The sequence below is a fragment of the Squalius cephalus genome (genome assembly GCF_949319135.1).
Source record: "Squalius cephalus genome assembly, chromosome: 21".
Classification (NCBI taxonomy): Eukaryota; Metazoa; Chordata; class Actinopteri; order Cypriniformes; family Leuciscidae; genus Squalius; species Squalius cephalus.
In genome coordinates, this window is record NC_137142.1 from 926,716 (window position 1) to 949,565 (window position 22,850).

Below are 22,850 nucleotides of genomic sequence, written 5' to 3' on the forward strand. Positions count from 1 at the left end.
TTGTTGTTTTCTCGTTAGTGAAAATTAATATTGACCTTGTATTTGAAAAAGGATCCTCATATAAGAAACAATACTAAAATTCAGAGTCAGTTCATTCGCATTCAGAAATCGACTATTTTTGACTGACAAAATGCCGGCGGACGGAAACACAGTGAGTTCTCTTTAGTAAACTCTGTGCACACACACACTGTTCTCAGTGCTGGAGTTCATGTGTAGAGCCGCTGGTGACACTTCAGCACAGTTTCATGTTGTGTCGAGCCGCATTAGTGTTTAAAAATAGCGATTTTTGATGCTATCATAGTCGTGCCCCATTCACTCCCATTCACAAGGCATTAACCTAAAACAAAAATATGGTCAAACTTAAAAGTGGCGTTTCCATTCTAATTATGCTTTTACACGACAGTTTGCCTCGGGTAGATTAACAAAAAGAGCCTAGGTTGCATTTGGCGAGAGTTGCCATTTAAGGCTATAACAGATTCATACTAAAAAACTTACATTTTGATTTCAGGAGGCCTTAAAGCAGGTCTTTCCTACATCTAGGATCATTGTTGGGGAAACAGTCTTTGTGGGAACTACGTTTTCCACGTTGTGATATTGTAGTGTTTGTGTCAGTTGAATCCAGAAGTAGAGAATATATTTTTAAGTGTCTGTGTATTTGTTTTAGTTTTTTATTTGTTTTTATTTATTTTCTATTTGTTTGATCCTTGTAGCACTTTGAGATTTGATGTCAAATGTATAGTGCACTATAAATAAAATTCATCATCATCATCATATATTGCCATGCCTGATTATTTAATCAAGTGCACAAACTAAATACAAAATGACAAATGTGAAAATAAAAATCACCTTAAATACACATAAAAAACAAGTATATTAAAGTCAAAGATTTCTGGGACAGAATATAGTGCTTTGATCAAGTGTGAAGATATATATGATGATAATGTGGAGATTCAGATGTTTCTGCGGATTATATATATATAATATATCTATATATATCTTGTAATCATTACAAGCACAAGTTGTAATTGCAACATATTCGCTGTGTCTGTTTAACTGAATACATGACATTAACAAACCACATAACGTGTGTTATATCATATCTGCACATCACTGCACACGCTCATCTCTGACTGATAACACAACACTCGATTATAACATTGAAACAAGCATTTTCTGTAAAGCTGCTTTAAACTATATGTATTGTGAAAAGTGTTATACTTAAACTGAATTAATATGGACTGGATCACAAAACTTTTTTATCTGTATTTAGCACTTATGATCAGATCACAGAGACCGATGTTACGTTTAAATATGCATTATCACTGTAAGATTGGTGTTTTCATTTGGAATATGTATTTGCAGTGTGTGTCAGACGTTTAGGAAATGTTTATGATGTGAGTCGTGTATATCTGCCAATATAAAGATGTATATGAGACCGTATATGAGCGGTTGACCTTAATAAGTGGCATAATAAGTATAATAAGTTCAACGAGTGATAAATGTCTTCACAGTAAATAGCCAAGATTCAGTGTGTGTTTCTGAGTTAATGTGAATTGAAAAATAGTAAATTGCTTTGCTTTTTTTACACTGCAAACAAATAGGTTTACATTATTTTAAATCAAGATAAGCAAAATTACTTCAGATATTAAAGGGAATCGGAGTAGAATTAGCCTAGGGTCCTTTGCACCATGACCTCGAGCCGAACACCCCCCAGAAGCCTTTTCCCCTTGGCTGAACATTATTAAAGTTAGAGCTTATCTAGAGAGATCAGCCGATGGTTTAGTGCAGGCGCTAAGGTCATGGTGCAAAGGACCCTAGGCTGATTTTACTCCGAACCATCCCTTTAAATCTTGTTTTATGAAAAATGTATCAAAATTTAGTTTAAACTTAAAACAAGAACAAATATCTGCCAATGAATTTAATTCAAAGGGAAACCATTTTGTTTCTTGAATAAATGTATCCTGATTTAAAAATGTTTAGATATTTGTACTGGAAAACAAGAACACTGATGGCTGTTTTATATTGTAAGTCTCAGAACAAAACAATGGCATTAGTAACACTAAAAAGAGACACTACATTCTAATGCCCGTTACCATATACTCTATGCAATTCTGAAGATCACAGTGGATTATCAGTGAAATACGCCGGCTCCTTCTTCACGGACATGAGGTGATGTTCAGATGATCTGCGTTTGCTCACTCCGCTGACGGAAGGTTCCTCATGACCACAACGGCCTGCAGAGACCAGGAAATCATCCATAAACATTATCAAATGATGAATAGTGTCAGGAAAAAGTTCAGCCAGCCGGTCATTATGGCAAAATAAATCCTGACAGTGTGATTATGATGCACAGGGCCCTATCTCGCACCCAGCGCAACTGACTTTGTACAGCGACGCATGTTTCATTCCTATTTTGCACCCGCGCACAGCGGACTTTTCCCTCCACAGACGCACGTCGGTAAATTAGGGAATGAACTTGCGCTCCCGGGGGCGGTTCAGCGAAAAGAGGAGGCGTGTTCCGGCGCAAACGTTCCCTGGTGCTATTTTGCAGTTTCAGAAAACAATTCCGCCACTGACCAGGAGAAACCTCGTCTAAAGTCAGCGGCTATTTTAAGGGCGCATGCTTGGCCATAATGTAGCGTGTGCACAACACACACACACTTTGCTTTTCTCATCTACACAGACACAGCAGTTCTCATTTTTAGAAAACCATACATTATTACAAGGAAAAATATTAACACACGAGGGAAATCATTGTTGTGTCCATGAAGATGTGAAAAATAGGCATAAATCTAGCTTACACATTTACCCAAATTATCATACGCCTGTTTAACCGAAGCTAATCTGGGTGTGTTTCTCCATCCCCAATGTCACTTCTCTGTGTTTTACGGCCCTGACGAGAACGTCGGTCTCCTCGGCTGTGAACCGCTCCTGGCAAATCCACCGTTATAATAGCAATCCACCATGGAACAAGCGCGCCTGCTCTTAAAGGGAATGTGAGATGACGCTCTGATTGGTTTATTTCACGTTACGCCCAAACCACACCTATGAGTAATGAAGCGTCTTCAGACCATTTGCGTCGGGCGCAAGAGTCGTTTCAGATCGTTAAAATAGGGCCCATTATCTTATGCTTAGCAAAAAAAATAAATAAATTGGATATGAAATATTGATTCGAGTTTAAATGATTTTACTAGTTTTAGTTTACTTGAAGAGACTATGTTGGAAACAAAGGTTTCCCAGCTGAGCTATTGTTGAATTATTGATGAATACTGTGATTCAAATATTCCAGAGTTGTGTATTGTATTATAAAGTACACATTGCATTAATGTAAAGAAAAGGAATGTTGATTTACACTCTGGTTCACCTCTTAATGCAGTCTTTGTAAATTAACTAAATTAACTTATGGTAACACTTTACAATAAGATTTGATATAATAACATTAGTTATCAAATGCTGCAAAAAAAAAATATTGCTCATTATTAGTCCATTGTTAGTTAATGCATTAACTAATGTTAGGAAATTAAACCATCATTAAAGTCTTACCCTTTTCATGATTATTAAATGCACAACATTGGTAATTGTACTTTTGTCATTTTCTTTCTTTCTTTCTTTCTTTCTTTCTTTCTTTCTTTCTTTCTTTCTTTCTTTCTCCAGCTTTCCACGACCCAATCAGAAAAGAGCACTCAGTTTTAAAGAACACTTTATGCCAAAAAGATTCTATATACAGAGAAATGTCTTAAATTATTGCATAATTCTTTTTATGTTTAACAGGTTATTTAAATTTTTCCAGAAATAAAGTATGTTTACGAGCTGTTTAATTCATAAAATGTAATTAAAAAATAAAATTGAATTAAAACAAAATTAATGAATTAAAACTAAATCCATAAAGGAATCCCTAAAAGATGATATATATGAAGCGCCTGACAGAACCGTCGATATAGAAGCGTTTCTTCTGAGAGTTTGACAGAGGAACTGAGGTTACCTGAGTCCTGCTGGATCGCAGCGCTGCCCGGGCGAAGAACGTCATGGTAATGAGCAGACTCCCTCCTATCAAGCTGTGACAGAAGAACACTCGCTCTATCTTTTCGACGGCCATCTGTGAAAAAGAAACGAGAGTTTCTGTTCATATAGTGGAATGGAATGGAATTTGTTTTATTTGAAACAGGGACAATGCACAAATAAACATTAAACTTGTTAAACAAGAGAATATGTCTTGGGCCAGGTTATAGCAACAATTGCTAATTTCCACCTGTAGTCCCTGGGCAGGAAATAAAATAAAATAAAATAAAACGATTTTAAAATAGAACTTTCACAGGATTATGGATAAAGTGATGTCCATTGTAATTACAAACAAACAGGTTTGCAAAAAACAGAAACAGGGAGGCCATCAGCCCATTTACCTCCCTCTCCAGCAAACACACTTACACAGTTCAGTAGCATCTTAGGCACATTAGAGTACAATCCAACTCTAGACACTCATTCACGTACGCGCTACACTCCCGCCTTGTGACACTTCTAGTTGTTCGCACTGTTTTTTCGGAGCAGAGTGTAGTAACTTTTTTAAATTTATTAAAACTGCACATGCATAAAAATAAAGGTTGCAAAAGGGAGTTTTCACAGCAATGCAATAGAAGTATAAAACCTCGGCGGACTTAATTAATAACATCTGCCTCATTCTGTATACTCACTCAATGCACTCTTAAAAATAAAGGGGGTTTTCACGGCAATGCAATAAAATAACCACTTCTGGTTCCACAAAGAATGTTTCAGTGATCAGTTCTTAAAAGAAACAGCTTTTTCTTAGTGTGACCATCAATGCCATTAAAGCACCTTTATTTGTAAGAGTGTGGTTGAACATACACACCTCTATCACTGGGTTTGCGTAGGCAGACGACAGTCCGTGACGTCACATGTGGAGAGCCCGCGAGTACAAAAGGCTGGCTTAGTTACACGTAATCAACTCTTTTGTCTAAAGAAGACTTGCAGACAAGCCCAAGGGAGACGTTCCCTTTCGAAGTGTAACTTCGATGCTGTGTCATAGAGTTGATGCTATGGGGAACCAATTCCCACTACGCCGTGCTGAAGAAGTGCTGCTTCACTAAGCTGTGATGCACATACCTTGTGGCCATAGCATAAATTGACTCTACGGATACTCATCCAGAGTCAGAAGCACTTCAACCCCATGGGCGCATCCCATGAATCTCGTATAGTGGCACTACTTCCTAAGCCAATATCCCAAGATACTAGGAGAAAATCCCCAAGCTTCTATTCTCTATAGTCAGGGAATTCCCAGCTGTTATACCTCCCTCCCGCCCTTGTGGGACAGACCTCAGCCTTATGAGACCCCAGGAGCAGAGCTCTAAGGGAAAAATACCCAACATAGCCTCAGCTATGCTCTGTATATCTCACCAGTACTTCGACAGGGCTCTTAGGGAGCATTCCCAACTACATATATCTTCAGTATTACCACTCATTCAAGGGGGAGCATACAACCGTTCGCTTTTGAGGAAGGAGGCAAACAAGAGAAGGCATATAATAATTTGCCCAAAACTCTTGTCACCCAAACTTAAAACCGCAAGGAAACCACGGGGAAGATTCTGCTCTAGTTGAAGACCCTAGTATAAATAGGGGAGAGCAGCTCATACCCTGACTTGAGTAAAGGATCTTCTCCAGGACCCACTATTGTTAATGGCTAAACTCTAGAATGCAACAATAACAACGAGGGACACCCTGGGTAATCTATCTCTACTCGATTTTTGAACACTGATCATACTGAGGAGACCTATAGAAGCACCCAACCAAAGGTGAGCTTGCATCCCTCCTTCAAGACCCAAAAGCAGTTGGGGAGGGAGGTCAACAAGAAAGAGGGACCCTTGTGAACTACCGTTCCGTCCGCCCTGCTCTCTCTCTTGAGCGGCCTACCGAAGGGAGCATGCGAGGTGATAAAAACCTCAGTATAGACAAAAAGTGGGTAACCACTTATATTCCTGCCCAAGCTAAAATCTTCGGTATTGCCACTCATCCAAGGGGGAACATACATCCTTACCCTTATTCAGGAAAGTGAGGCAAACAAGAACACAACATAATGCCGTTTACCCGATACCTCTCCTCACCCAGGCTCTAAACCACAGGGTTGGATGTGTATGAGCTGCTCTCCCCCAGTTACATCACAAATGAGTCGCAGAAGAGCTTCGGCCCTACTTAAATAGCCCAATGTAACTGGGGGAGAGCAGCTCATACACATCCAAAGGTAGCATGTCTCCCTACTTGAATGAATGAATGAATGAATGAGGCATTTATATAGTGCTTTCATATGTACTACTGTACACCCAATGCACTTTACAATCATATCAGGGAATCTCTCCTCAACCACCACCAGTGTTACCCCTTTTCCACCAAAAAAGAACTGGTTCGGAACTGGTGCTGGTTCAAAGTTGGTTCAACTTGCGAACCTTTTAAAGAACCTGTTTGTTTTTCCACTGACTAGAGAGCCCAGCGAACGACGTCGTTACGTCACTGTGTACGTTGCCATACGTCTTAGCTTTCGCCAACTTCAAGCATAACAATTACAATGGCGGACTACATCGTCTTTCTTCAAATGTTTCTCTTGGCTTTGCGATCCTATATCGGGGTCAGAAGAAGACGTGTAGAACACATTTGTGCTGCTCGTCTGGATTACTATAGACGGAGGTTACGTTCGAGAGGAAGTTCGACAGTACCCCCGCCCCCCGCCCCCGACGTCAGCATGACGTGGTAAAAGAGCGGCTCTAGTCCAGCAAAGAGTTGGTGCCGCTTTTCCTGGCCGAGAACCGGTTCTCTGTCGAAACACAAAGAACTGGTTCGCGAGTAGGCACCGGCTACGAACCGGCACCAGCACTGCCTTGGTGGAAAAGTTCAATTCAATGGAAGGATTATTAGGAGTCCATGATTAGAAAGGGCCATTGGAGGGAATGTGGCCAGGACACCGGGGTTACACCCCTACTCTTTACGAGAAGTGCCATGGGATTTTTAATGACCACAGAGAGTCAGGACCTCGGTTTAACATCTCATCTGAAGGACGGTGCTCTTTGACAGTATAGTGTCCCCGTCACTATGGGGCGTTAGGACCCACACAGACCACAGGGTGTGCAGCTTTCTTTCCCACTAATTTCATTTACCCAGCATCAACCCTTAGGGCCACCCAAAGGGGGAATATGTCTTTAGTACTATTCAGAAAGGGAGACAAACAAAAGAAAGGTAGGCTGCAGTTTGCCAATAACTCAATCACCATTCTCCAAACCCAAGGAGGCCGCAGGGGAGCTTATGCTCTACTTACAAACCCAAATACACTGTGGGAGGGCAGCTCAACCCTGATTTAAACATAGGCACTTCTCCATGACCAACTATAGCTAGTGGTTTACTCCAGCGCTAACTAAGAGATAACAAGGAGGGATACACACTCAGGTCATGCTATAGAGGCCTATAGAGCACCCATCCAAAGGGGAGCATACATCCCTACTTCAAGACAGAACAGTAGTTGGGGAGGGAAACTAAGAAGAGGGAATCTATACAATACCTACAATTCTACTTCAAATCCTAACATAGGGGAGAATATAGCTCAACCTTGGAAAAAGATAATTTCAGGATATCCGATCAGAGAAAGAGAGACGGTAAACCTCCGTTCACAGCCACTGACCAACGCCACTCACCTTGGGGGCCAGGAGAAGGGGGTCCTCAGACATATGCCGATCCTACAACCTAATCTGAAGGAATCTTTACTGGAAACGCGCCGGCATGCCTGTTTGTCTCGACAGAGCACCACCCTCCGGCAGCACTGCTGAGCAGAGACTTCAGGGGTTTTAGAGCTGTCACTTTACGTTCGAACATCGATTGCACAATCAATCAGACCAACCAACACAAGTTTCGAAAACGAAAATAGGGAATCGATTTTAACGGCCTTCTCTCGGAGCACGTCCAGCTCGTCACGATACGCCCGCAGCGAACGCGCGTCACACAGCAACTGCAGGCTCTGACACACACACACATAACAGCAGATTATACTTCTGTGTCTCTTTTTACCACAAAAAATGTGAATTCTGCCAGTATTCAGACAGTCTCAGATTCAGATTCAGGCTATGATCTACAATTGCCTACGTAGGCGAAATTTGTTTGACATTTCAGCCATGTTGAAGACTGCAGTAATGTTTCTCATTTATATTATGGCTTATTGTTTTTCGAGAATGCTGCACTCCTGTTTGTCATTGTGCACGAAACTTCACGCCAAAAATCATCAGAAATATTGCTTGTGTGCGTCTCCAGCGCCCTCTTTACGTTCGTCCTAATGCCTGTTAGTTGTCCGTGGATTTGCCTAAATTTGGCGTTTAAAATGGAAACATCTTTAGACATGGAAAATCGATTTTACAATCTATTCAATGAACACTTATGTCTCAAAAATCGAACAGATTTTTTCACAAAAGTGACAGCCCTAATGGGTTTCGTGGTGTGCCGGGACACACAGGCCTGTCTTGCCTTCACATATGCCTTGCCAAGAGCCGTAAGGTGCTAAACAGAGACGGCGGGCGTAATTGTAAATAATAGATGTCTTCCTCTACTCTGCGCACCGGCAACCCACAATCAAAGCTGCCGTCCTGCTTCAGCAGACTCTGGCCTGAACTTTCATCACACTAGATAAAAAGTCAAGTGGTTTTTGTACAGTTTTGGATAGTAATGGCTCCTGACAGATTTGGTAATACTTGGGTCATTACTAGTGGGTTACCATGATCTTCACTTTAGAATAGTGTTCCAAATAATTAGTAATTCCTTCCGAAGGATTTGGTTATCCTTGACTAATTACTCTTAGGTTAGCATGACTTTACTTTAGAATTAATTATACATTGTGCATTACTCTCATTAATTATGAACCTGTACATAGTACTTCTTTGTAATCTTAGAGGTATGAATTATTATTATTATTTTTTAACTGAGTGCTATTACTTACAAGTTCTTTAATCAGAGTGTTGTCAATATGGTGTTAATCATTTGTTCCTGTGTAGTTATTCATTAATGACAGAGCAGTATTAAATCAATGAAGACCCTCACATAATGTTGTTCGAGATGTTGTCGCTCCTCCTCTGTTTGATTTTCACTCAAATGATGCCAATATGTGTGATGGATCCCAGCGATGGATTTGATGAAGTCCACGCAAGCCCAGAACACTCCAATGGTTGAGATGATACTCAGAGCAAGGATGGCTGTGATCTGAGAGCAATCAGTTCAGAATACAAACAAAACATCAAACACATTTAAGAATATTAATATTACACTTTAAATAGAGAAAATTGTGTAGTTTGGACACAAGCATTCTCAAAATTATTCATGAGTACAAACAGTGAAACACAAAGGTTAAACAGACACTTACAATCTTTTTGGAGGGGTTGCGTTCACCCAGTATATACAAAACGCCACAGATAAAGAGCTGCAAAAAAAAAAGGTAAGACATTTAGTATTCAACTATTGCTAAATACTATTATAATACACACAGATTCAAACAGTTCATCTCTTAATTTGAACGAATTACTTAAAGTGCATGAAGCATGAATTCAAAACAGTAACATATAAAATGTAGTTAACATTATTATATTCAGGTTTACACATTTTGTATTTGAATTTGATAAATTGTTTAGATGTTTGATGTACGATGCATACCCATTTTAATTAATGTTTAGAATTTTCTTTTAAATTGGTTAACGTTTGTGTTAAATGACTGACATCTTTTTGCATTTACACATTGTTGTGAGTGAAATGTTTTTTTACTAAAGTGAAATGATATACCATTTCAGTTAAATTGTAAAATGAACTAAAATGAAATGCAAGCAATGCAAGTTGTACCTGATGTAGCAGATTTGCATTTGGTCAGTTGTAAAAGTAACATTACGATTAGAACATTTTTGACTTTTATGAGTGGAATAATCTCATGTTTAATCTGTAGACCAGTGATTTTCAAATGTGGGGATCCAATCCAATGATTTTGTTTTGCAACATAAGGCTAGTTTTGTAGAGGTGTAGTTCATTAGTGTAGTTGGTTGTGGCCTTAGAAGTTTTCTTAGAAGTAATGAAAGATCTTTCAAGGCAAAGCATGCTAATATAGTCAGAAGAGAACATACCAGGATCCCGAGCCAGAAGGGGGTGTACATGTCTGCCGAGGTCATCGCATCGGACTGCACATTCATGGTGATTGCAAACATGATCATGGATACGGCCATCATCACCAGCACAGTCTTACACCGGACACATGGAAAAGGACAATCACATGTGAAACGTCTCTTAGAATTCTGCTTCTCAGTAATATTGCTCATCTTCATCAGTAATATTGCTCATCTTCATCAGTAATATTGCTCATCAGTAATATTGCTCATCTTCATCAGTAATATTGCTCATCTTCATCAGTAATATTGCTCATCTTTATCAGTAATATTGCTCATCTTCATCAGTAATATTGCTCATCTTCATCAGTAATGGAAGGGAAACAGCAGTGGACAAATAGTTGAAAAAAAAAAATGGTCTTGCATGCAGATGTTATCACAAGGTCATGCTACCTTGTTCCATGTTTGCTATTTCATTGTTTTGCGTTTAATAAATGTTATGAATCTGTGTTACTTTTGCACATTTGTGTAATGCAATCAGATAATATTCATTTTAAAAAGAGATACATTGTGGAAGAAGATATCCTTATAAGTGCCAATAATCAGGTTTCCATTGTGAAGACTCGCACATCCTGCTGCTATTATAATAGCACTGTGAGTTCAATTAATATGTTTGATTACACTTTATATTAGGTGTCTTTAACTACTATGTACTTACATAAAAAAAAAAAAATTATTAGTGAATCAGTGAAATTGGTAACACTTTATTTAGATGGTCCACTTTGAACATTCTGTTGATTATAAGTAACTTTGCAACTTCATGTGAACTAACTCTCATAGAGTATTAGTAGACTGCCTGCTTAAAGAAGTAGTTCACTTCAGAATTAATATTTCCTGATAATTTACATCTTGGTCATCCAAGATGTTCATATCTTTCTTTCTTTAGACGAAAAGAAATGAAGGTTTTTGAGGAAAACACTCCAGGATGTTCCTCCATATAGTGTCTTCAATGGGGTCCAACGGGTCGAAGGTCCAGATGTGAGTTTCAGTGCAGCTTCAAAGTCTCGACACGATCCAGCCGAGGAATAAGAGTCTCATCTAGACAAACCAGCGGACATTTTATAACAAAATAAACATTATATACTTTTAACCACAAATGCTGGTCTTGCACTAGCTGTGATGCGACACATTAAAAGTATTTAATGTTTATTTTTGTTATAAAATGTCCGATGGTTTGTCTAGATAAGACTCTTATTCCTTGGCTGGATCGTGTCGAGACTTTGAAGCAGCACTGAAACTCACATCTGGACCTTCAAACCCGTTGGAACCCATTGAAGTCACTATATGGAGAACAATCCTGGAATGTTTTCCTTAAAATTGTAATAATTTTTTTAAATAATTTTTATTTATTTAATTTCCTTAATTTGGTTTCGACTGAAGTTAGAAAAACATGGACATCTTGGATGACGAGGGGGAGAGTAAATCATCAGGAAATTTTAATTCTGAAGTGAACTAATCCTTTAATATCTGCTAACTCTTTATTATGATGTTCCTCCTACAGACATTCTACTGACTATAAGCAACTTTGCAACTACATGTCAACTTATTCTACTAACCCCCAGTCTACTAACACTCTAATGAGAGTCAGTAGACATGTAGGCGCAACTTTACTTATAGTCAACAGAATGTGTTAAAGGGACCATCAAAATAAAGTGAAACCGTGAAATTTAGTGAGTATTTGCTTAAAACAAGGAAACATATCTGCGAGTGGAGTCATAAAAATAATCTTGTTTCCCCTTTGAATTAGGTTTATTTATTTGGATGATTCCTGATTGATCTGTGCTTGAATAGTTTTCTTCATCTGAAAGGATGGTGTTGTGTGTCTCACTCCAATACACTTGGGTTGTCCTTTGAGGAAGCGGTGCACAGGTTTACTGCCGCCCGTCACCATGCTGATCGGCTCCGGCGCTCCTGTGGCTGCTGGACCCTCCACCATCACTGCAGCACAGTTACAACAACAGCTTTACTCAAGCCTTTCCACAACTGGACCCTCCACCATCACTGCAGCACAGTTACAACAACAGCTTTACTCAAGCCTTTCCACAACTGGACCCTCCACCATCACTGCAGCACAGTTACAACAACAGCTTTACTCAAGCCTTTCCACAACTGGACCCTCCACCATCACTGCAGCACAGTTATAACAACAGCTTTACTCAAGCCTTTCCACAAGCTCTAATTGGGGAAAATATTAGGCATTATCTCAACACATCTCATACTAACTCTAACACTCTAAAGCAAGCTGTTTGAAGCCAGTCTTAGTGTGCTATTCCTCTTGTCCACATGCCCTAGTAACCACCTAGAACGTCTACGGTTACGTATGTAACCCTCGTTCTCTGAGTAGGGAACGGAGACGTTACGTCGGATGACGACAAATGGGGTTTCGCTTAGAAAGCCTATCACCTTCGAGTATATAAAACGAGCCAATGGCAATGAAATGCCATGGGTCTGCGGAATTTGCATAGCGTAACTCCGCCCCACCCTGGGGGTATATAAGGAAGTGCGCTGGCAACATGCAGATATGTCTTCGCTGAGGAGCCGAGACTGAACTCAAGCGTTCCAGCGGTACAGCGGAAGTGGCAGGGAGACGTAACGTCTCCGTTCCCTACTCAGGGAACCAGGGTTACATACGTAACCGTAGACGTTCCCTTTCGTAGTCACTCCGAGTTACGTCGGATGATGACGAATGGGGTTCCCAGTCTAATCACGCCACCTCTCGACTGTCTTCCAGTGCCCTGCGTAAGTCTGAACTCCCTGTCGTGAGACTGGCACGGATGAAGGACTCCTACTTAACACAGGAATACCAAGGTACACTGGGAAGCATATCTCAGTGGAAATATGCAATTATGCCCAGCCCGAAGGGGGGGACTTGGAATACACATATGACCCCGGGGGGCTGCATATGGAGAATCACTGGGGTGTCCAGCCGCAGGTGGAATATTTCAACCCCAGGGGTGGCAAGGTGGCTTGCCAAGGGAAAGACACATGCTCAGAGAGGCTTACAGTGGAATACACATGTGGGGGTCACCCAGAGGGGGGACCATGCACATGGAGGCACCTAGTCAAGCGCGAAAGCTGCCGGTGGCATAACTCTGGCATTGACGTCGTCAGCGCTGGAGGAGACTCAGGGCTTATTAGGCTCACCTGAGGAGAATATCGCACGTATCCAGTCCGTGGAGAGGAATGGCGAGCAAGCGAAGACACCTGAGCAGAATCTAGTACCGGCTAGTTGAAGCGAGTATATGAGAAGAAACTGGCTCCACTCGGAGATTGTAGAATCTCGCGAATGTGTTAGGTGTCGCCCAGCCTGCAGCTCTGCAGATGTCTGTTAGCGAGGCGCCATGCGCTAGAGCCCAAGAGGATGCCACACTCCGTGTGGAGTGGGCCGTCACACCAAGGGGGCATGGTCGACCTTGCTGCTGGTATGCCAAAGCAATGGCGTCCACTATCCAGTGAGACAACCTTTGCTTGGAGAGAGCCTTTCCCTTCAGCTTCCCACCATGACAGACTAAGAGCTGGTCTGAGGTCCTGAAACACTGCGTTCTGTCGAAGTAGGCACGGAGTGCGCGTACTGGACAGAGCAGTGCCAAGGCTGGGTCTGCCTCCTCCGAGGGCAGCGCTTGCAGGTTCACCACCTGGTCTCGAAAGGGTGTGGTGGGAACCTTGGGCACATATCCAGCCCGGTGTCTCAGGATCACGTGAGAGTTAGCCGGCCCGAATTCCAGGCACGCTTCGTCAACCGAAAATGCCTGCAGGTCCCCTACCCTCTTGATGGAGGCCAAAGCAACCAGGAGCGCTGTCTTCATTGACAGGAACTTAAGCTCCACTGATTGCAGAGGCTCAAAGGGAGCACTCTGCAGGGCAGTTAAAACCACTGAGAGGTCCCAAGAGGGTACGAGGGGAGGACGAGGAGGATTCAGTCTCCTCGCTCCCCTCAGGAACCTGACGACCAGGTCGTGCTTTCCCAAGGACTTACCATCAACTGCATCGTGATGTGCGGCAATGGCGACAACATACACTTTCAGGGTGGAGGGAGACAGCCTTCACTCCAACCCTTCTTGCAGGAAGGAAAGCACGACACTGATCGGGCATTTCGTGGGTTCTAGATGTTTAGAAGAACACCAGTTGACGAAGAGGTTCCACTTCAACGCATAGGCATGTCTCGTGGACGATGCTCTAGCGGAAGTGATGGTAGCCACCACCGCTGGTACTCAAACCTACCTCGTCCCGTCCAGGAGCCACACGTGGAGGTTCCAAAGATCGGGACGAGGGTGCCATAAGGTGCCCCGTCCCTGAGAAAGCAGGTCCTTCCTCAGAGGAATTGGCCAGGGAGGTGCTGTCGCGAGGAGTACTAGTTCTGGGAACCAGGTGCGGTTGTGCCAATACGGGGCAACCAAAATGACCTGCTCCTCGTCCTCCCTGATCTTGCGCAAAGTCTGCGCAAGAAGGCTCACTGGGGGAAACGCATACTTGCGGAGGCCCCGCGGCCAGCTGTGTGCCAGTGCATCCGTGCCGAGCGTGCCCTTGGTCAGGGAATAAAACAGGTCGCAGTGGGACGAGTCGTGGGAGGCAAACAGGTCTACCTGTGCGTCCCCGAACTGATCCCAAATCAGCTGAACCATCTGGGGATGGAGTCTCCATTCTCCAGCGAGAGGCCGAAGCCGAGACAGCTCGTCGGCCGCCTGGTTCAGGTCTCCCGGGATATAAATGGCTCGAAGCGACCTCAGATGCTTCTGACTCCATATGAGGAGGTGGCGAGCGAGTTGTGACATACGGCGGGAGCGCAGACCACCTTGACGGTTGATGTACGCTACAGTCGCGGTATTGTCTGATCGGACTAATACGTGTTGACCCCTGAGCAACGCATGGAAGCGGTGCAGGGCAAGGCGTACAGCCAACAACTCGAGGCAATTGACATGCCAAAGGCGCTGGGGTCCTGTCCAGGAGCCCGCGGCAGCATGTCCATTGCTCATGGCACCCCAGCCCATGGTGGAGGCATCGGTTGATACAACAACATGCCGGGAAACTCGTTCTAAGGGCACTCCGGCCCGTAGAAAACTGAGGTTCGTCCACGGGGTGAAGGTCTGACGGCAGGCTGGAGTCATTGGGACTTGGAGCGTGCCGTGTTGCCATGCCCACCTCGGGACTCGATCGTGAAGCCAAAGCTGAAGCGGTCTCATATGAAGTAACCTGAGCGGCGTTACTGCGGCTGCGGATGCCATATGCCCCAGGAGCCTCTGAAATAATTTCAGTGGAACCGCACTCTTGTCGTCGAATTGACGAAGACAAGTTAGCAGTGACTGCGCGCGCTCGCTCGTAAGCTGCGCGCACATGGCGACCAAGTCGATTTCCATACCGAGAAAAGAGATCCTCTGCACGGGGCAGAGTTTGCTCTTCTCCCAGTTGACCCGAAGGCCCAGACGAGCTAGGTGCCGGAGCACTAAGTCCCTGTGTTCGCAAACCTGGTCTCGAGAGTGAGCTAGTTACAGCCAGTCGAGATAATTCAGGATGCGAACCCCGTGTTCCCGTAGGGGAACAAGGGCTGCCTCGACGACCTTCGTGAAGATGCGAGGAGACAGGGCTAGCCCGAAAGGGAGAACCGCGTACTGGTATGCCTGCCCCTCGAAAGCAAACCGAAGAAAAGGTCTGTGTCGAGGAAGAATGGAGACATGGAAGTAGGCGTCCTTCAGGTCGATCGCTGCAAACCAATCCTGCGGCCGCACGCATTCGAAAAGGCGTTTGGCCGTGAGCATCTTGAACGGCAGCCTGTGAAGGGAGCGGTTCAGGACCCGCAGGTCCAGGATAGGTCGTAATCCACCGGATTTCTTCGGTACAATGAAGTAGGGGCTGTAGAAGCCGGACTTCATTTCGGCTGGAGGGACAGTCTCGATCGCACCCTTCACCAGTAGGGTGGCGACCTCCGCTCTCATGACAGGGGCATTACCACTGACCATAGTGAAGCGGACTCCCCTGAAGCAGGGAGGAGGCCGCGCGAACTGAATCGCGTAGCCGAGCCTGATGGTCCTCTCGACCCAGCGGGACAGTCTGGGAAGCTCTAACCAGGCTCCCAAAAACTGTACCAACGGGGTCATACGGACCACAGACGTACCCTCGGTGGTGCAGCGAGGCGGAATGACCGGCCCAGGCGTGGGTGGCATAGCGGCCCGGTGCGGGGGCATGGTCATTAGCCGCGTCCTGCCAGAGGAGGCCAGGGGAGGACCAGCGTCCCACGGGGGCGTGCTCTGGCAGGGGTCTGGCGACAGAGGGGGACGAGAGTGGCGAGGCTCGTGGGCGGCGCGCACTGTCATCCGAGAACTCTGTGTGCTCAGAGATGGGAGAGTGAGTTCTTCTTTAACCACAATAGGGTGCTGCCCGTCGGGGGACGAGCAGCGGGAGTGGGACAACCAAGGATTCTCCCCCGGCCCTCCGGAAGGAGCGGCCCTGCTACCGTCTCCTGAAAAGAACTCAAAGCCATCTCTGAGCAGCCCGTCTCAGGAGCGCCGTTTTGCCTGGCGTTTAGCGGGGCGCGGGGCGGGAGAGGGCTGTGGCGCCTTCCTGCGGCTTCCTCCACGACGTGGCCCGGAAGCAGCTTGCTGCTGGGGCCGATCGGGAGGGGTGGGAGCCGCCGAAGGGCGCCCTCGGCGGCGAGCAGACTGAGGCACCTGTGCCGACGGCTGCGCTGCCGGAGCAGCGGGCCGCCGGGGCAGGACGTGTTTTAAAGCCTCAGTCTGCTTCTGGGCAGTCGAGAACTGCTGGGCGAAGTCCTCGACTGCACCGCCGAAGAGGCCAGCCTGGGATATGGGGGTGTCGAGGAACCGGGTCCGCTCGGCCTCCCGTATATCGGCCAGGTTGAGCCACAGGTGTCGTTCCTGGACCACACAAGTGGACATCACCTAACCCAGCGAGCGTGCGGTCACCTTTGTCGCCCGGAGAGCGAGGTCGGTGGCGGCACGCAACTCATCAAAGAGCCCTGGGTCAGTCCTCCCCTCGTGCATGTCACGCAACAGCTGGGCCTGGTAGACCTGCAGCGTCGCCATGGCATGCAGTGAGGAGGCTGCCTGCCCCGCAGCTCTGTAGGCCTTCGCCACGAGGGTGGAGGAGAACCTACAGGCTTTGGAGGAGTGCTTTGGGTCGCCACGGGAAGAAGCACTCTGAGGACACTGTTGCATCGCAACAGAGCATTCAACCTGGGGAACCCCAGTGTGCCCTTTGGCGGCCGCCTGATCGAGAGGAGGCAAGGCGGAGGAGGTCGCCGAGCGATCACGGGAAGACAAGGGTGCCTTCCAGGAGCTCGTGACCTCCTCATGCACATCCAGGAATAAAGGCATTGGGGTCGGGTGCCGACGAGGATTGTACCGCGGGCTCATTCGGAACACTCACGGGTTGCACGGTGGTAGAGGGAGGTGTGGAGCGTGGAATAGTCGGCGCTCTGTTCCACACCGTAACCCTCAGGTCACCCTGGCCGCCAGCCGAAGTACCAGAAGTACTCGTAGATCGGGGTGCGGATGAGGGTCATTCATACCATATGAATACCATCATACCATATCATACCATAAAGGTCATTGAGTCTCGACCGCAACCGTGCGATAGGCATGTTCCCGCAATGGGAACATGACTCATACACAAATGCTGCCTTAGCGTGCTCAACACCCAGACACACAAGACAGCGATTGTGCCCATCAGAGTCAGAAATGAGAAGACCGCAACCAGAAGTGCACGGGCGAGGCATCTTTAAAAAGACGTGCCGCGTGCAAGCTCTTTTAGAATTTCTCCGCAAATGCTGAAGCGACCAGGGAGAGAACACACAAACACTGGCAAATCACTGCACAGATAAGCAGGGAATGTGCACTCGCTGGAACTCGCTGTCACACCAACACTTGGAGAGAGGCTCGTCTCGAAGAGAAAGAGAGATGAATCTCAGGATTGGCTGTGGAGTGAAGTACATCAACTTGTCTCCGAAGCGAAAACATATCTGCATGTTGCCAGCGCACTTCCTTATATACCCCCAGGGTGGGGCGGAGTTACGCTATGCAAATTCCGCAGACCCATGGCATTTCATTGCCATTGGCTCGTTTTATATACTCGAAGATGATAGGCTTTCTAAGCGAAACCCCATTCGTCGTCATCCGACGTAACTCGGAGTGACTACGAAAGGGAACACCATAGTCAGTGTTGGGGTAACGTGTTACAAGTAACTTTGTAACGTAATCAGATTACTTTTTCTTATCAAGTAATTAGTAAAGTAACACATTACTTTTAGATTTACTACTAAATATCTGAGTTCCTTTTTCAAATAAGTAATGCAAGTTACTTTGTTTTCCCATGTATTGACCGCAGGGCCAGTGCGAGTTAGTGAAGCTAGATCTACTTCTAGACTAACGGCCCTATTTTAACGATCTAAGCGCATGGTCTAAAACGCACGGTGCAAATTCATTTAGGGCGTGTCTGAATCTACTTTTGCTAGTTTAACGACGGCAAGGCCAGGCGCATGGTCTAAAAGGGTTGTCCCTATTCTCTTAATGAGTAATGGGTGTGTTTTGGGATTTACGTGCGTTAAATCAGAGTCTCTTCTCCCATTCCCTTTAAATGCCAGTTGCGTTCGCGCCATGGCGGATTTGCTATTTACATGATTGAATTTGATAGTGGAAAGACCGAAGCCGTCTCCAGAGCACAAAAGGATCTGCTCGTGCGCAAGGTTAAAGTGCGTAAGGAGAACATCTACGGGACAAGCCGGATTCACCATATCTTTATGTACACAATAATAATCTTTTACATTGTAATCCTTTTATTTTAAATATTTGGCATGTTTGTGTGAAGCTGTGCGTCCCTGTGTGTTTAATAAGCGGAGTGTACCTGCGTTGTGGACCCGCCTATGGGCACACATTACTAACGCGCTCTTTAAATAACAAAAAAAAATATTGCACCATTGACTTTAGACCAGGTTTCAGTTGGTCAAAGGCTCAGTCTATTTCTGTTCCTCAAACTAGCAACGCTCCAACAATGCGCCAGAACACACACTCGTTCTCAGACCAGCGGCCCATGGGCGCACAAATGGGCGCAAATGCATTTGCTATTTAAACAACGTGGCGCAGGACGTGAAAATGATAATTGCGTCGGGCTGAAACTAACAAAAAACACTTGCATCGTGCTTGGCGCTGCATTGTGCCGGGTGTAAGATAGGGCCCTAAATGTGTGTAGGCATTTACTCATCTCACTTGCACAAAAACAGATTCAGTATTCCTCAAAATTAATAAAAACAGTGAAATACAAACAGAATATTACGGAAACCTGCAATGATTAAATATGCTAAATAACACAAATGTACTTTATGCATTTAATCTCGCTTTATAAACCAATGTTTCTGCTACTGACCTTTGATGATCCAATTCAACCATACAAATGAGCAAAAATTACTATTAAACGTCACATTTTTGTGTTTATTGCTGAAGTAAGAGTGTTGAACTTCTCCTGCGTCCTGTTCTTCTGTGGTCCAGAACGGCAGAGCCGCTGAAAGGTTTGTTTGTGTGGCGCCCTTTACTGTACAAGAGTGACTTTGCATTTGACCTTATTCAGTTCACTTCTGGTGTGAAAGGGACTTTACATTTGCCAAACAATTTTTTTTATTAAAAAACATACAAGCCAGTCCTGCCCAGATGAGAAAAAGCAATGCAAAAGTAACAAAACACATTACTTTCAATAAAAATTAACTATTAGTTACTTTCTTTAGGGAGAAATATAATGTTATAACTCATTACTTTTAAAAGTAACTTACCACAGTATTGTCTGCATAGTGTTTTAACAACCTCCCTGAACACACTAGCAACCGATTATGAAGCAACTTTAACCACTTGTCATTGATGCTGCACAAACACTGAAGTATTCTAATGCTTCAAACCTTCAAACTTCAAGACTTTACACTGGACTGCCCTGTGGACTGTATACCAACCTTAAAGCCTTTTCTTTTTCTGTCTGCCAGTCAATTTGTATCAAGTCTCCTATTTTTGACATTCATTCACAAAGAAATGTACATTTCAGCAAACTGTAACTGAAGTTCATGAGCATGTTGTGAGTATCAAATACAAGCAACTAATCAAACAGTGAAAGAGAGCTTGTCAATTACCTGCATGAGTCTGTAATGAACCACCAAGATGAAAACAAGGAAGTTGTGCAAGAGCTGAAGAGAAAGAAAAAAGAGAAGAAAACAGAGGGAGGGAAGGATGGGGCGTCACTACGGGATGTTTGGGAAAAGAGGTCAAATCTGTGCTCAGAACACAGAAACAATGGCCAACTTCATGAAGAGTAGAGAAAAACACATTTCAGTGCTGTAAGGCATTCCTCAACTACACATAAAACTATACGGTCTGGCAAAGAAGAAGCATGAGGAGAGAGTATGAGAGATTGTAAGTCATTGTGAGAAAGAAGGGAATGGAGTGTCGAAAGCAGCTCCCAAAAGATAACAGCTGCTTCCTGACAAACTAACCGGATCCAGATGTATCATACTCAGCTCTACTCAGTCCAGCTCGTGGCTTCCCATTTAAATGTATATAAATCCAGCTTTTTAAGTAGCCTACTTTTAAACATATGAGTCTTTTTTTCTCTTCTTATTGTCATCCAAACATGTAGGAACTATCAAATAAAATAAAAACTCTATAAAAGTGATTTATATTCCCCAATATTTTTTTATTTGAATAAAAATCTCTTACAATATCAAATAAATAAAATATCTATGAATAAAAAAAAATACGGAGTGAAACTGCTGGAGGAAAATCCTCTACACGGTAAATGCAGTAAATTTACTGCTATTAAATTCTGTCATCGTTTACTCTCCCTCATGTCGTTCCAAACCTGCATGACTTACTTCTGTGAAACACAAAAGATTATATGTTAAAGAATGTTGTAACCAAACCATTTGGGTTAACCTTGACTTCTAATGTATGGACAAAAAGCAACAACAACACAGATATTTCTCAATTTATATTCTTTTATGTTCCACAAGAGAAAGAAATGCAGGTTTGCAATGACATGATGATGAGTAAATGATGACAATTTTATTTTTGGGTGAACTATCCCTTTAAGAACTATAATATTTCTAAATACTTAACACCTAATTTATACAAGACACTGATATTTATCTTTAGATCTCTTATTGAATTAATATTTTACTTAAATTAAAATTAATTACAATTAAACATATTTAAAGAGAAGAAAGCTCCGTCCTTAATTCGTGGGATCCAGGCTTTAAAGCTGTTTAGTGAAATTATCATTTGTAGTTGTTGTCACGTGACGTGAGTGCACGGCGAAAGAGAAACGCGGCTCCGCCCTGGGCCCTTGAACCGCCGGCTCCGCCCTGGGCCCCTGAACTGCCAGCTCCGCCCTGGGCCCTAAAACCGCCGGCTCCGCCCTGGGTCCTCTGAACTGCCAGCTCCGCCCTGGGCCCTTAAACCGCCGGCACCGCCCTGGGTCCTCTGAACTGCCGGCTCCGCCCTGGGCCCCTGAACTGCCGGCTCCGCCCTGGGCCCCTGAACTGCCGGCTCCGCCCTGGGCCCCTGAACTGCCAGCTCCGCCCTGGGCCCTTAAACCGCCGGCACCGCCCTGGGTCCTCTGAACTGCCGGCTCCGCCCTGGGCCACTGAACTGCCGGCTCCGCCCTGGGCCCCTGAACTGCCGGCTCCGCCCTGGGCCCCTGAACTGCCGGCTCCGCCCTGGGCCCCTGAACTGCCGGCTCCGCCCTGGGCCCCTGAACTGCCGGCTCCGCCCTGGGCCCCTGAACTGCCGGCTCCGCCCTGGGTCCCCTGAACTGCCGGCTTTAGGTTAGGTTTTGTATTAAATTTTTAATTAGGTTTTGTATTAAAAGTCTCCTATATTATCTCCTTGGTCGTGCGCTTGATTGCAGCCACCTCACCCGTAACAATGAGACAATAAACTTTTTGTGTTTCAGCATATTAGACAACAATAAATATGTATATATCTGCAAATAGCTTAATCACGAGTGTAGCTTGTGGGAAAGTTGCAACTAGTTTTACAAATAAATCATATTTTCAGCTCGAAAGTAAAATTTTGTGATTTTAATACATTTTGAATTGGTTTGGTCGCCTCAACGTTCAAGACATGGATACGGTTCTTCTAAAACCTTTGATGCATTCTTTTAAGATCTTAGAAGTATGATAATGTCAAGAATGTTTTATTACATGACATTAATTCTCTCATTCTCATTCTCTGTCCTTCCCTGCTGTCTTTCTTATTGCTGTACAAATGATTTCAGCTACATTGGTGTAAATATTTGGTCCAAACACACGTCTGATTCTCCTGAATTTGCCACATATAATACACATGAGAATGATGGTGATTATTTTACTTTTTAATAAAAGTATATTTAAAATGAGTAATAATTGTTCATAAATAAAAAGCTGTGAAAACACTGGCAACGAAGTCTAGAAAATAATATTAACCTGTGTTTTTTGTTATTGTTTGTTTCTGACGTTTAGAGAAATACAATGATAGACAAATATGACATATTTACATGTAACTACTTAGTTAAAAAGTCAGAAAAAGAAAGAGAGCCACAGCATTAGAACAACAATGAATTACAATGACTATCCCTTTCAAGAACATCAGGATTGTAACACAACTTCTGTCCACCAGGGGGCGCTATACACCGTGTAAACGAGAT

At 44.2% G+C, this 22,850-nt stretch overlaps 1 protein-coding gene across 1 annotated transcript; it reads right to left on the minus strand.

Annotated features, from left to right (window-relative positions):
* Nucleotides 1-773: 773 nt before the first annotated feature.
* LOC307149242 (uncharacterized protein) lies at nt 774-20,364 on the minus strand. Its single transcript, XM_079855449.1, has 7 exons — nt 20,302-20,364; nt 12,010-12,119; nt 10,143-10,256; nt 9,398-9,454; nt 9,079-9,237; nt 3,983-4,096; nt 774-2,234 (listed from the first exon to the last, which is right to left on the minus strand). Exons 2-7 carry the CDS (start codon nt 12,115-12,117, stop codon nt 2,196-2,198), a joined length of 591 nt encoding a protein of 196 aa, XP_079711575.1. The 5' UTR covers nt 12,118-12,119; nt 20,302-20,364; the 3' UTR covers nt 774-2,195.
* Nucleotides 20,365-22,850: the final 2,486 nt, after the last annotated feature.